Genomic DNA, 13,148 nt, shown 5'->3' with positions numbered 1-13,148 from the left:
TGGGGCAGGGATGTCTATGTGTACAGATTGTAAAGCACTCCGAGACAAATTAGTAATTTGTGAAATTGGGCTATACAAATAAACTGAATTAAACTGAATTGAATTGAATACACATGTTGACAAATGGATTTACAGGACTTTAACCCAAATTTCCATGAGCAAACATTTTTGGGGGGAAATCTCGATGCATACATGAAAAAGTGAGAAAATGTAGTATTTAAACTAACAATGACGATTCCAAAACATACAGTATATAACCTTAAATGAGACGAGAGAGACAATAGTTTGATTATAAGAATAAACATGTACGTCTTTTCAGTTACGGTGCGTTCACTTGTGCGAGTATGAGAGAGCGTAATGCCGGCTTGTATTTTGAGCGTCATTCTTTTAAAAAGCATATTTAATTATTTAGAATTCAGCATAAATGAAACGTATGAATGTAACGAATGTCCACGACTTTTCCAAAACGTTGGGGATTTCTTTCTTTTTTCTCCAGGACTTTTCCAGGACTGGAAATAATCATTTTACAAATTCCATGACTCTTCCAGGTTTTCCATGACCGTACGAACCCTGCGTTCTGCCTCCCGTATGATGATGTTTACAGGAAGTAGAGTATAAGTTGACCTGTGGTGTTCACCTGCTTTCCGCTGAGCTGATAAAAGGACAGCTTCTGACCCCAGTCGGCCACGGCCAGAATGTCATTGTGCTCGTCCCTGTGAAGATACAACAACAACAACAACAACAAAAGACTTTAGGCAGAAGCACTCCCGTCAACACACTGCACGATCGGGGCGTTGCTTGTTTAGCTGATGACGACGGGGTGTGAATAGAAGCAGCGCTTTCCCCTGACAACTGGAGGACTTCAGCTCTTACCATGTTTGTTTTTTTGCATCCATCTTTATCATTGCTATTTACAGTCATTCTCCCTGTGGAAGCGTCCATGAGCAATGCATTAAATCCCTAATGCGACAAAAAGAGACACTATTCACTGGCTGACCTCAAGCTCCGACCTCCACGAGAGATTTTAAATCTCAACGGGACGAATACATGTGAAGTGAAATATATGTGGATTGCATCGTCTCTCCTCGATGCCCTCTTTGACCTCCCTTCCTGTGTGCCCTTCTCCTCTCAGTTAACCTGTTCAGCGGTCCTCTGGCTTGGCTACAGATGCGGTCCTGGCTTTGACTATAGTGGGCCTCAAAGAACATGGACCCGGGCGGGCTCGAGGTGCCATCTGCCTCTCCCTGACCAAAAGGCTGACGCTCCCTGGTTGTCTGCTGCCTCCTGCTGGCCCCACACAAGTGTTTCACTTAAAATGCAACACACACTCAGGAGCGCCTCGTTTCAACAGGGTTCATACACATGTGGACCAAATGGATTCCCATGAATTTTCCAGGACTTTTAAACCAAATTTCCATCACCAAACATTGTGTGAAATCTCAGGTGGAGACATGAAAAAGTGAGAAAATGTCGGATTTAAACTAACAATTCCAAAGCATTCAGTATATTTTTTTATTCCTTTGTTTTGTGTTTTATATTTATTTTCATTGATGCTCTGATGTGCACCGCTGCTGTGATTTTTGAAATGTCCCCACTGCGGGACGAATAAAGGAATATCATTTCATATCATATATAACCTTAAATGCCACAAACGAATGAGACGGTAGTTTGATTAAAAGAATAAAACATGCATGTCTTTCCAGTTACGGTGCGTTCACTTGCAGCGTGAAAAATGTGCGCTGCGAGTGTGAAATTGCGTAATGACGATTTATATTTTAAGTGTCATTCTTTTAACCCTCCTGTCGCCTTCGGGTCAATTTGACCCGATTCAATGTTTAATGTCGGTGTTCTTTCGGGAGTCAACAAACAAACATAAAGTACCTCACACTTAAACTTGGAAAACAATATTAATTCTAATAATTTTCTGGAGATTTTAATAGCTGGGGTCATATTGACCTCAAGGGTAAAATATGTTTGTAAATATAAAGGTAACAGGAGGGTGAAACATTGAATCGGGTCAAATTGACCCCAAGGCAACACAAGGGTTACGAGAAAATTACTTTTTTTTAAATCAGCGTAAATGCACATATGAAAAATACACAGTTCCAGGACTTTTCCAGGCCTGGAAATCAACATTTTTTTACAAATTCATGACTTTTCCAGGTTTCTCCATGACTGTACGAACCCTGATAAAAGTGTGGCGACATGGAAAACACATGTGTGTGTGTGTGTGTGTGTTTTAATGAAATAAATTGTATGCTGCAATAATGAATGAAGACGAACTTGGAGGGGTTCCAGGCGATGGACCTGATGGGAGAGGCGGAGCCTCCGGGACGCTCGATCTTGACCTTCTCCTCTCCGTTCTTGTTGCGAATGCTCACCACTCCGTTCATCATGCCGAGGGCGAGGTACTGGCCATCGTTTGTCCAGCTTGGAATCAAATGAAAAAGCTTCAACGTGTAAACGTGTCACAGTCACGGTGAGGCGATGTGAGGCCCGAGGACGCGCACTCACCCGCAGCACGAGACTTTGCTGCTCACTTTGTGTTTGTTGACGGATTTCTGCTCCGGGGACCAGAGACCTAAGAATGAGTCCAACATTTAAAAAAAGATACTCAGATATCCATGCGGACAATTTTCTATTTAAGAAATCTACATATTCATAGGTGTAGTTTATTATGCAGAAGTGCAGTACAGTGTGTGTGTCTCTGCTTGTGTATGTGTCTGTGTGTATCTCTGTGAATGTGTGTCTGTTTGTGTTTGTGTGTCCGTGTGTGTGTGTGTGTCTGTACGTGTGTGTCTGTCTGTGTCTGTCTCTGTGTGTGCGTCTGTGTGTGTGTGCGTCTGTGTGTCTGTGCGTGTCTGTCTCTGTCTGTATATGTGTCTGTGTGTGTGTGTCTGTCTCTATGTGTGTGTGTGTGTGTGTCTGTGTGTCTCTGTTTGTGTACATATGTCTGTCTCTGTGTGTGCCTTTGTGTGTGTGTGTGTGTGTGTCTGTTTGTGTGTGTGTGCATGTGTCTGTTTGTGTGTGTGTGTGCATGTGTCTGTCTCTGTGTGTGCCTTTGTGTGTGTGTGTGTGTCTGTTTGTGTGTGTGTGCATGTGTCTGTTTGTGAGTGTGTGTACATGTGTCTGTCTCTGTGTGTGCCTTTGTGTGTGTGTCTGTTTGTGTGTGTGTGCATGTGTCTGTTTGTGTGTGTGTGTGTGCATGTGTCTGTCTCTGTGTGTGCCTTTGTGTGTGTGTGTTTGTGTGTGTGTGCATGTGTCTGTTTGTGTGTGTACATGTGTCTGTCTCTGTGTGTGTGTGTGTGTGTGTGTGTGTGTCTGTTTGTGTGTGTGCATGTGTCTGTCTCTGTGTGTGTGTGTGTGTGTGTCTGTTTGTGTGTGTGTGTGCATGTGTCTGTCTCTGTGTGTGTGTGTGTGTATGTGTCTGTCTCTGTGTGTGTGTGTGCATGTGCGTGTGTGTCTGTGTGTGTGTGTTAAACTTACCAAAGTCCCCAGAGGAACAGGAGGCAAGTTGGTGAGTGACAGGGTTGTAGGCAATGCACTGGATCGGGTCATTGTGACTATAGATAAACAAAGAGAAGAAGAAGAAGAAGAAGAAGAAGAAGAAGAAGAAGAAGAAGAAGAAGAAGAAGAAGAAGAAGAGATGACGTAACACACACACTGCACAGAGGACGCATTTGTACTCGGAGGGATGCGCGAAAGTGACACTCACGTATATTTCAAAATACCCTCCAGTTTAGAAGTCCAGATGATGATGCTCTTGTCAGCTGACCCCGAGGCAAACCGCTTCCCTGCAGAACAACGGAGTCAGTATGTGACGGATAAAGGACAATGTCGAGAATGAATGTGACGCCAGTCGGGTACCATCTTTAGCGTAGGCCACACAGTACACCAGGTCTTTGTGGCCTTTTAAAGGCTGGATAAGCGATCCATCTGCTACGTCATAAACCTGCAACCAAAAGACCAGACGTTAAATAATATTAAACATGAATGCATGTATTCTTTAGATATATATATGCGTCTCGGCCAAATAATCCCAGAAAGCCTTACCAGGACCCGAAGCCCCGCAGCAATGATGAGTTGGCTGCCATCTGGCTTGAAGGCAAGGTCATAAACACTGCAACAACAACAACGACATAGATTTGTTTCTCTGAAAATATTTTAAGTGATATAGTGAGGAAACGTGACACATATTCAAGCTTCTCAGATTTGAAGATTGGCTTGTAATTTTCTTTAAGAACGATAAACTTAATATCTTTGGATTTGGACAGAAATGTATCGAGTCTGACGAAATATAAACTGGTCATTTTTCATTTTTGTCGTCTTCTTCTTTTTTAAGCAGTCTGACAAAACAGAAATCAAATCACAATAAATATTTTTTCTTATATATCAAATTTTCTTGAGGGTTAATTAATTGATAGTAATATATCAGCATTAGTTCTATTGTTAAGTTATAAGTTATATTGTATGCTAGATTATATATATATATATATATATTTTAGGCTTTGGTCATTGTATTGTGCATTGGTATCGTTAGGCCTATTTTAGGGGGGCTTAGCCCCCCCCCCCTTTCTTTGAATCCTACAGACGCCCCTGGTATTGTGTGTGTGATGACTGAACACTACTTCAAAAACAAGGTCTAGTTGTTTGATTTACCTGGGGAAATGTTTTCCTCGTGCAGCAAACGGGCTTTATATGAACCCTGTTTTGCATCTCGACAATAAATCATCGTTGAATGCGGCCACAACAGCTGCTCTACATCGCAGTTACAGCCCCATAAAGGTTCATCCATAAAGCACACAGTTGTCACAATCAGAATCAGAAATATGTATTTGCTAAGTGTATTAGACACACACACAATTTGACTTGGCTGCATGGTGTGTACATTAGACAAACAAACACACAACAATCAAGAGTCAACTTAGTGCATGAATTTAAACATTGCATTTTCAATGATATAAAATAAAAGTGCACAAATAGTGCTGTAGACAAGGTACTGTAAGTGTGTGTTAAAGTGTAATGTGTGTAAAAGTGACAATTAAATATTAAGTATAAAGAGGTGTGCAGGGGAGTGACCGGTAGGATAATGTCCTGGGCGTTAATAAAGAGATAAGCGACTTTGGGGTCCAGATATATAATCTATAAATCCAAGCTGAGGAGAGTTTACATGCGAAGAACTAACTAACGTATGTCGCTTTGCGTTAACGTTATCTTAAACTGAGCCGTTGTATCGTAACAACAAAGACACGCGACGCCATTGGTTGAGAACATTAATTTGACACAACAAAATATGATGATATTAGCACACGCTAATCATAAACCAGCTTTGGTATCCGTCAATTAAACTAGAGTTTGCTCCCGCCGGTGTTAACGCTACGGTTAAAGAAGCGACCGTGTTAACTGGAGACGTTAAACCCAACGGGTCCGTTGTCGTCGTAGTTACAGATAGCTGTTGAAAATAGGAAGAAAACACATATAGCTGCCCTCGTGAATGAGGCATTTTTTAATAGTATAGTATGTATTATTATGTATATGAGAGGGTTTTGCATTGTATTACAAAATTAAAGCAAGCGGCATTTACGAGGACAGCTTTACGTCGCCAGTTAACAGGGTCGCCTGTTAACCCGTAACACCGGACGCTAACATCACCAGTTTACATAGCAACCGCCGTTGCTAACCATCGGGCGTTGAGTCTCAGCGACAAACCCGGGTTGAAAGACGTAAACGTCGAGACTCTCACCATTGGTCACGGATAGTTTCTTTCCACGCTAGGACGGCTCTCATTTCCACCCGTGTGTGTTTTTTCGTGTCAACAGTTTGTCGCTTTTTTTACACTAAGCTCCGTTTTTCGTGTTTCGTCCTCACTGCGCAGACTCCAGGCTGCTCGCTACTTCCGGTCGTGGACCGAGCTGACTGGCTCCAGTGTTGACATTAGAACACATCCGGCAAGACAACACAGAGCGCACGGCATGAGTCTGTGGGCTGCATCCCTGTGAGGAAAGGAGGAGTACGAGGTGAGTCAACTATTTAAAAAGTTAGAAACATGATACATTAAGAAATGTGCCTACTTTGTGTGTTGTGCATTATGTATTTTAACTCTATTGTGGATATCGATGTCCAAAACAACAATGTAATTGTGTACATTTTAAGGTGAGGAACCAGGAATGGCTGCAGATGTGGGAGGAAGGGAAGAAAAAAATAAAAGTCAGCTTGTGGATAATGATTTGAACAGCACACCTCTCAAAATGCACACTGACTGCGATGCCCGGCTGGAGACCAGCGACAAAAGAAACAACCAAAGTCCCAAATGTGAAGACGACTCCCGCCGTACTTCAACGCTGCCCCATGGCTGGATCAGAGAGGTGAGGCAGCGGAAAGCTGGCAAGACAGCGGGCAAAATGGACATCTACATTACAAGGTGACTCATTGTTTTCTTGTGATCATGACTCAGTGCTTCGCAGAAACAGTTACATCAGTGTTGTATTTATTTTTGATTTTTTTTTCCTTCCCTCCCTCTCTGTTGTGCGAAGTCCCCAGGGGCAGAGGTTCCGCTCGAGAGCATCCCTGCATGCTTTCCTCCTGAAAGACGGAGAAGGGATCTTAGACATAAACCTCTTTGACTTCACCGCATCCAAGGACGACGTCGTCTCCAAAGGGCGACGCAGGACGAGAAAGAAAAGACACGCAGGCGGACGGAAAGAGACGACGGATTCCCCTCCGAGTAAATCCAAGAGAGCCTCTCCCTGCCTCGGGAGTGCCGCCGCAGACGGAGAGGCGGAGAGTCGCACGCGAGCTGCATCTTCGACCGCAGAGGAGGACGACGTCGGACCGCGGGAGTCTCCCTCCAGTCGACAACGAAACACTCCCGCGGCGCACAAGGTCGACTCGAGGCCTCCTGTGCCAACGCTGAACGTGGAGCCTGCCACCGAGAGCGAGGATGAGGAGGAGGGAGGCGGAGGGGAGAGGAAAGACGAAGGCGACTGCGAGTGTAGTTTTGATCTGGAGGCCGACAGCCGTCGGGATGAGGAGGCGGCGTTCCCAGACACCGCCGGTGGGAGCTGCACACCAGTCGGCGATTCCCAGAATAGTGAGTATGATCATCACGGTGTCACAGCTTGGAGAAGCAGCGGTTCAAAGTTAGTTTTCTCAAGTTCGACTCTTTTCTTTCTCTTACTTTACTATTTTACTCATTTGTAATTCCGCTCGGTGGCAGTGTTTCTTTTTTTTCCGTTGTTAAATCATCGATTCTAAAACCGAGACGTCGAGTGTTTGAGCGACACACAGAGCAGTATTATTTAATTGTAATCTATGTGCGCGCTCTGGAAATTGACAGCAATATAAATAACATTACATTTAAACATCTCAGAAGAAACTATATGCAAAAAGTAAATTAGATCAGGATATTCACTTACTTGACACACATATAACAATATATCAGAAAGAAGAAAGATTTTATTTTATTTTATATATATAATTATAAATATATATATATTTATAAATTAATATATTCAATTATAAAAATATATTTACAAAATATTTATATATATATAAATATCAATATATATTGATATATATTGATAAATATATATATATATTAAGCACATATTTATAAATATATATATAAATATCAATTTATTAAATATTTATATATATATAGATTTATATATATATAGAGTTTTTTTTATATATGTATTTCTAAAAAAATATATATATATAACCGTTTCCTGTCTGCCTAGAGTCCAAGAGTGTGGAAGACAAACGGAAAACAAGCCCTTATTTCAGCAGGAAACTCTGCAGAGATGGTAAGGTTAAAATGTCTTTTTTAAATAATAAAGCTGTATTTGTATAAATGAATCATACCTCAACATTAAGGAGACGTGTCCGTGCACAGGCCCGAGCCCACCCAGGAGGAAGGCCTTCAGGAAGTGGACGCCCCCTCGCTCGCCCTACAACCTCGTCCAGGAAACCCTTTTCCACGACCCCTGGAAGCTGCTGGTGGCCACCATCTTCCTGAACAAGACCAGCGGTACGTGAGCGCCCCAACATTACCCACAATGCATCGCAACGAGAAATGTCACCGAAACAGGTTTTCAACGACACAGGCAAGATGGCCATACCGGTGCTGTGGCGGTTCTTCGAGCGTTACCCGTCCCCAGAGGTGACCCGCGAGGCCGACTGGAAGCCCCTGTCCGACCTCATGAAGCCCCTCGGCCTGTACGAGCTGCGAGCCAAAACACTCGTACGCTTCTCAGGTGAACGCAACGGAATTACAGTATTTTATGTGTGGCCACTGCAGATTTGTGTGGTTTCAATCCCCCTTTTCCCCACCTCCCGTGTAGATGAATACCTCGCCAAAGAGTGGCGTTTCCCCATCGAGCTGCACGGGATCGGGAAGTACGGCAACGACTCCTACAGGATCTTCTGCGCGGGCGAGTGGAGAGAGGTGAGTTTCCGTTATTTTTTAATTTTTTTTGCCGTCCACGAATGCAGACGTTCGCGGCCATATTTTAACCGCCTTCATTTTACGTTTACAAAAAAAAAAAAGGTGAAGCCCGAAGATCACATGTTGAACAAATACCACGACTGGCTGTGGGAGAACCACGAAGAGCTCGGGATCTGAAACACGAGGGAACCGCAAGGAAGATGGGCACATCGTGTAAAAACCGGAATCCCTTTTTTAATTATGCAGCAATAGTGCTTCTTCCTTTTTAAAACCTTTATTTTTATTTTTTATGTGTGCTGTGAAATAAAAACATTTTTTTTAAATGGTTAATAAGTTATTATTATTGGTTCTCGTCTCGTGTCTACATGAGATATCTTCCAACAGTATCTGGTTCGTCCCTCATTGTCTCAGGCTGGTGACCTTTTCTCATTGAGCGCACTGACATGTGACCTTAAACGCCACACGGCAGCTTTCTTTTTGACGAGGGGGGGGGGGGGTTAAACCTGTTTCCCAAGGCAACTGTTGCCACAACCAAAAAGAAGAAAAAAACACTCAGTGAATGCACCGGCATGTCACAGTTTAATCTCTAACTTGTGCCTGGCGCAGTCATTTGGCTTTATTTACATCTGCAGCTGTGTTCCGATCGACTAGAAATCTTTAATCGCAACTCTTTTTTAAAAGAGAGATAATTAAATATTTAAATAGTGCTACGATTTTTGACGCTTGTCGAAGTTTCATTCCACCAAAGGTCGAACAGAAGAGACGGCTCGAACTTCAACATGAGACTACGTAAGAAAACCCCATTTGTTGTCTATTTTAAAAGTTAAATATTATCTAAAACGTGACGCCGGGACTCGGCTCAATCTCCCGTTACCACAGCAACCATCTCGATAGCCTCCACGCCGCTGTGCGTTCCTCGCGGCGCGCTTCCTGTCCGGCAGAGCCGCTGCCTGGTGGTCACCCCCGTGACGTTTCCCAGCATCGCAGACTCGGCCTGGCTGTGGACGAGCTGCCAGGTAAAGAAAGATTATTTTACACTTCAGAATGAAGATTGTGTTTATTTGGAGGTTAAAAACAACAACACTCATAAATCTGCTCTCTAGAATATTCCAAGACTGAACCCTTTACATCCACCTTTGGTCCACAAACGCATCGTCAGTCTGGAGACGCCTGCTGTTCACCACCACAACCACCAGAGGTCCCTGGCGATGCAGAGGAGAGAGTACCACAGGTTAGGGGCCCTCTGATGGAGCTCTTACCGCCACGGAGCTGAGCTTAAGGTCCCCTAACTTCACGGTGGTTTGTGTGTCAGGTATCATCAAGTGTGGCGGAAACCTTTCTATGGAACCAGCAGTGAGAGAGAAGAGTACAGGTAAATTAATAAAACACTTCCACGATCTCCTTACACTACCCTTCAAAGGTTTGAGGTCACTTAGAAAAAGAAAAGAAAAAAACTTAGATATGTCCTTATTTTTCAAAACCGTTTTTTTCAATGAAGATAACATTACATTAATCATAAATTCACTCTCTACAATACTAGCTAATGTCTATTCTCTGGTGTTTAATGAAGTCTCTACAGAGGTGTGTAGAGGCCCATCTCCAGTGTTCTAGTGGTAGTGTTATCGCCTTAGAAGACTACCAGAGGGGGAGAAAACCCTTTAAACCCTTTTCATGTGAGCGCAGCTGAAAACAGTTATGCTGCTGAGAGAAGCTATAAAACTGGCCTTCCTTTGAGCTACAAGAAGAACATTAATATTTACAATAAAAATAATTATGTTTCAATATCTTCACTATATTTTCTATTTATTTTGCAATTCTTTAGATAAATAAAAGTGTGAATCTTCACGGAAAACACGACATTGTCTGGGCGACCCCGAACGTCTCGACGGTAGATACATGCTGCATAACTGTGAACAGAAAACCTCTTCCCCGCAGGAAGGAGATGCGCGAGCACTTAAAGAGGCAGATGGAGGAGAAAGGCGTCGCGCTCAAGCTGCAGCTGGCCAGCAGGGCGAAGGACGCGGAGCGTCTCCGAGAAGTGGACCGCCTCGCCCTCTCCGGCGAGAGAGAGCGACGGATCCGGCACGGCGAAGCCATGACGGCCTATAGAGACGAGAACAAGAGGGTGACGTCCCGCGTTGTTCGTCTCCCTCACAACGGTGGCCCGGGACAATGCTTCCACTCGCCGGATGCTCTCGGGTTACAGCGGTGTCGAGTGTTTTGAGGTTTTCTTTTTTTCTCCGTGTGTGTGTGTGTGTGTGTGCAGCTAATGGAGCAGCGCTGGAGGGACAGAGCACTAACCCGCTCCCAGGAGAGCCTAAAGGAGCGGGAGCTGCTGTGCCTCAACCCCATTAACTGGAGCGGAACACTGAAATAGGAGGAGCCTCGACAGCCAGTCAAAAGTCCAAAAGATGGAAGTGGGACGTTCGGCACATGCGATTAGTGCCGTCAAAGCTTTTGTAAAACTGAAGAACCGGTTGAACTGTCCAGCGACCCTTTGCGTACACAGGACTGACGTTGCACTCCTATGCTGTCAGACAACTGGCTGTTCTTTTTATTTATTTTTTAGAATCAACAACGCAGCAGAACCGGAGAGTCATCTTTTTAACCCTCCTGTTACCTTCAAATTTACTAACATCTTTTACCCTTTTTGACCACAGCAATCAAAACCTCCAGAAAATGATTAAAATTAATATAGTTTCCCAAGTTTTAGTGTCAGGTACTTTTTGTTTGTTGACTACCTAAATAGCCCTTTAAATAAATAATAAAGTTGATATTTCTTATGTTTTACAGTGAAAAACAGCCTGGGGTCAAATTGACCCCAAAGAACACCGATGCGTACAAGTTGTGTTCAGGACAGTGAAAACATCATGTGAATTTGATGTTTTCCCAATAAATTAGGAAAAGTCATGAAATATGAAGCAAACTAAATTATGTCAATCATATTTTTATTGACGTTAAACATTGAATGGGGTCAAATTGACCCCAAAGGTAATAGGAGGGTTAAATGTTGTGCTTTTGGTTGTGCCTACATTACCCACGATGCAGCGTTGCCATCGACAGTTCTGTTGGGGGATTGTAGCGTCACGCCAGTCGTGAGGAGCGAGGTTACCGAGGTCTGGTGAACTCACTTCCTTGTAACTCGTTTTTTTTTTGTAATTTTAAAAACAGATTTCACGCAGCTCAACATACTTTATCCAACGACGTCCACGTGAGGAGTAGAACTCCAAGATACCTGCAAACAGAATTTGATGTGTAAATAAAACCCAACCTTTTAAGAGTTCCTCCCCGTCACTGATTTACGGCGTTGTCCTCGAGATTTGAAGTTGGATAGAAAATCATTTTCGACAAGCTAACATGTTTTCCCTCATTCTAAAGAGAATTTGACAAAATCAATACACAATTACAATTTAAAACATGAGTAGTGAGACTTTTTATTGTAACGCAAAAAATATATATATATATATATATATATGTATGACGACTAGAAAACTTTCCACAAAGAAAAACAAGTCAAAGTAGACGGTGAAGTGATGCTTCCGTGGCTTTCTCTAACATGACGCTACTGTACCCGCTAGAATTAAAAACATTTTGTGCATTGAAAATACACACAAGGGAAATGCCTAGAGCAAAATATGATAAATATCTTCCAAATATTGCTTTCAAAATAAATAAATGAAGGGGAACAGACAATGGCTTTAAAATCATCCAGATCAGAGCTGGTAGTCAAGCACGAGATGTGGATTCCCTCACAGCCGGACTGTCGGCGCTCCAAACAGTCTTCCATGCCAAAGTAAGCCAATAAATAAATACAATAAATAAAAAAAGGTGGAGTACCTATTAGTTAAAATCCTATTTCCATGCATTATATTACTAAAAATAATAATCATCCAGTAAAGGAAGGAGGTAAAAAGTCATTCCGTAAAACATAAACATCAAACACAATGGCTCGTTGTGGAATTATCCCAGAGTTTCAATTGGCTTTCTTTTAGAGAGGGGGGGGGGGGGGGGGAATTGAGGACAATTTTAAATGTTAAATCCCTCATCTAACCACGTGTCCGCTGCAAGGATCGTGAGAGTCGCGGTGGCCCGACAGCCTCCAGTCGATGGGAAACCCCTCTGCTCCGCGGCACTGAGGTCATGGAGAAGGGAGAAAAAAAACATGGCGGACGCGATGACGGGAGGTTTTTCCATTGTGTGGAAGAAAAACGACATTGTTTCAACATCGAGCCCACATGAGACATCCAAAATGCATAATAGGTTTAAACAATCAGTAGTGGTCTTCATGTCACACCCCTTTAGCGGCCCAGAGGGGATACAGTCCGGTTCCGTAATGTCAGTGCAGCGTCGCTATTCCTCTTCGCGGCCTTCCAAAGTTCTCCCTCCTTTTCCCGCGTTGCCCTAATTCGTCAACTTAAAATCAACCCGAGCCCCCTTCGAGTAACTCCCCAAGTAAATCCCTGAACGGCCGGCACCGCAGGGATAGTTTCCCGCCGTTGAGTCACGTTCACCTTGAAAAAAAATAAAAATAACGGCCCGGTTGTGGCCTAGCGTCCCTTTATGAATCCGTCCAGCATCACGTCGCCCTTCTCCGTCAGCCAGTACCCGGCCATGGCGGCCACGCCTCCGATGAAGATGGCCGTGAAGACCATGTCGCCCTTGGCGGCGAGCGTGGCGATGGCGCAGATCACGATGCCGAAGA

The 13,148-nt window shown here is 43.5% G+C and overlaps 4 protein-coding genes across 7 annotated transcripts in view; 2 read left to right on the top strand and 2 right to left on the bottom strand.

Annotated features, from left to right (window-relative positions):
* The window catches only part of ift122 (intraflagellar transport 122 homolog (Chlamydomonas)), a 31,657-nt gene extending 25,830 nt beyond the window's left edge, over positions 1–5,827 (bottom strand). The window contains exons 1-8 of the mRNA XM_056422140.1: positions 5,744–5,827; positions 4,054–4,120; positions 3,868–3,952; positions 3,716–3,794; positions 3,487–3,563; positions 2,515–2,581; positions 2,284–2,430; positions 638–713 (exon numbers count right to left, since the gene is read on the bottom strand). Coding sequence (XP_056278115.1) covers positions 638–713; positions 2,284–2,430; positions 2,515–2,581; positions 3,487–3,563; positions 3,716–3,794; positions 3,868–3,952; positions 4,054–4,120; positions 5,744–5,787 — 642 coding nt within the window. The 5' untranslated portion in view covers positions 5,788–5,827. The remainder of the gene's footprint in view (positions 1–637; positions 714–2,283; positions 2,431–2,514; positions 2,582–3,486; positions 3,564–3,715; positions 3,795–3,867; positions 3,953–4,053; positions 4,121–5,743) is intronic.
* A 115-nt stretch (positions 5,828–5,942) lies between these two features.
* On the top strand, positions 5,943–8,769 carry mbd4 (methyl-CpG binding domain protein 4). Of its 3 annotated transcripts, XM_056422147.1 has the most exons (8): positions 5,943–6,017; positions 6,154–6,421; positions 6,534–7,090; positions 7,740–7,805; positions 7,895–8,029; positions 8,106–8,255; positions 8,343–8,446; positions 8,549–8,769. In XM_056422147.1, the coding sequence occupies exons 2-8, from the start codon at positions 6,168–6,170 to the stop codon at positions 8,621–8,623; spliced, it is 1,341 nt and encodes a 446-aa protein (XP_056278122.1). In that variant the 5' UTR covers positions 5,943–6,017; positions 6,154–6,167; the 3' UTR covers positions 8,624–8,769. The 3 variants fall into 3 exon arrangements, with proteins under 3 accessions (XP_056278122.1, XP_056278121.1, XP_056278123.1); XM_056422146.1 differs by having other exon boundaries at positions 8,343–8,769; XM_056422148.1 differs by lacking the exon at positions 8,549–8,769 and having other exon boundaries at positions 7,876–8,029; positions 8,343–8,431.
* Positions 8,770–9,163: 394 nt separating this feature from the next.
* Positions 9,164–11,729, top strand: LOC130199000 (uncharacterized). The gene is made up of 6 exons (XM_056422153.1): positions 9,164–9,235; positions 9,326–9,462; positions 9,550–9,677; positions 9,759–9,818; positions 10,382–10,571; positions 10,713–11,729. Exons 1-6 carry the CDS (start codon positions 9,226–9,228, stop codon positions 10,821–10,823), a joined length of 636 nt encoding a protein of 211 aa, XP_056278128.1. The 5' UTR covers positions 9,164–9,225; the 3' UTR covers positions 10,824–11,729.
* Positions 11,730–11,849: 120 nt separating this feature from the next.
* LOC130198998 (protein disulfide isomerase Creld1) overlaps positions 11,850–13,148 on the bottom strand; it is a 5,907-nt gene continuing 4,608 nt past the window's right edge. For both annotated transcript variants that reach the window (XM_056422149.1, XM_056422150.1), the window contains one exon: positions 11,850–13,148. This exon is cut by the window's right edge and continues 66 nt beyond it. In XM_056422149.1, the coding sequence (XP_056278124.1) occupies positions 12,994–13,148 (155 nt within the window). In that variant the 3' untranslated portion in view covers positions 11,850–12,993.

This window comes from Pseudoliparis swirei, chromosome 9, assembly GCF_029220125.1.
Source record: "Pseudoliparis swirei isolate HS2019 ecotype Mariana Trench chromosome 9, NWPU_hadal_v1, whole genome shotgun sequence".
NCBI classification, from domain to species: Eukaryota; Metazoa; Chordata; class Actinopteri; order Perciformes; family Liparidae; genus Pseudoliparis; species Pseudoliparis swirei.
This window is presented reverse-complemented; position numbering and strand designations above follow the sequence as displayed.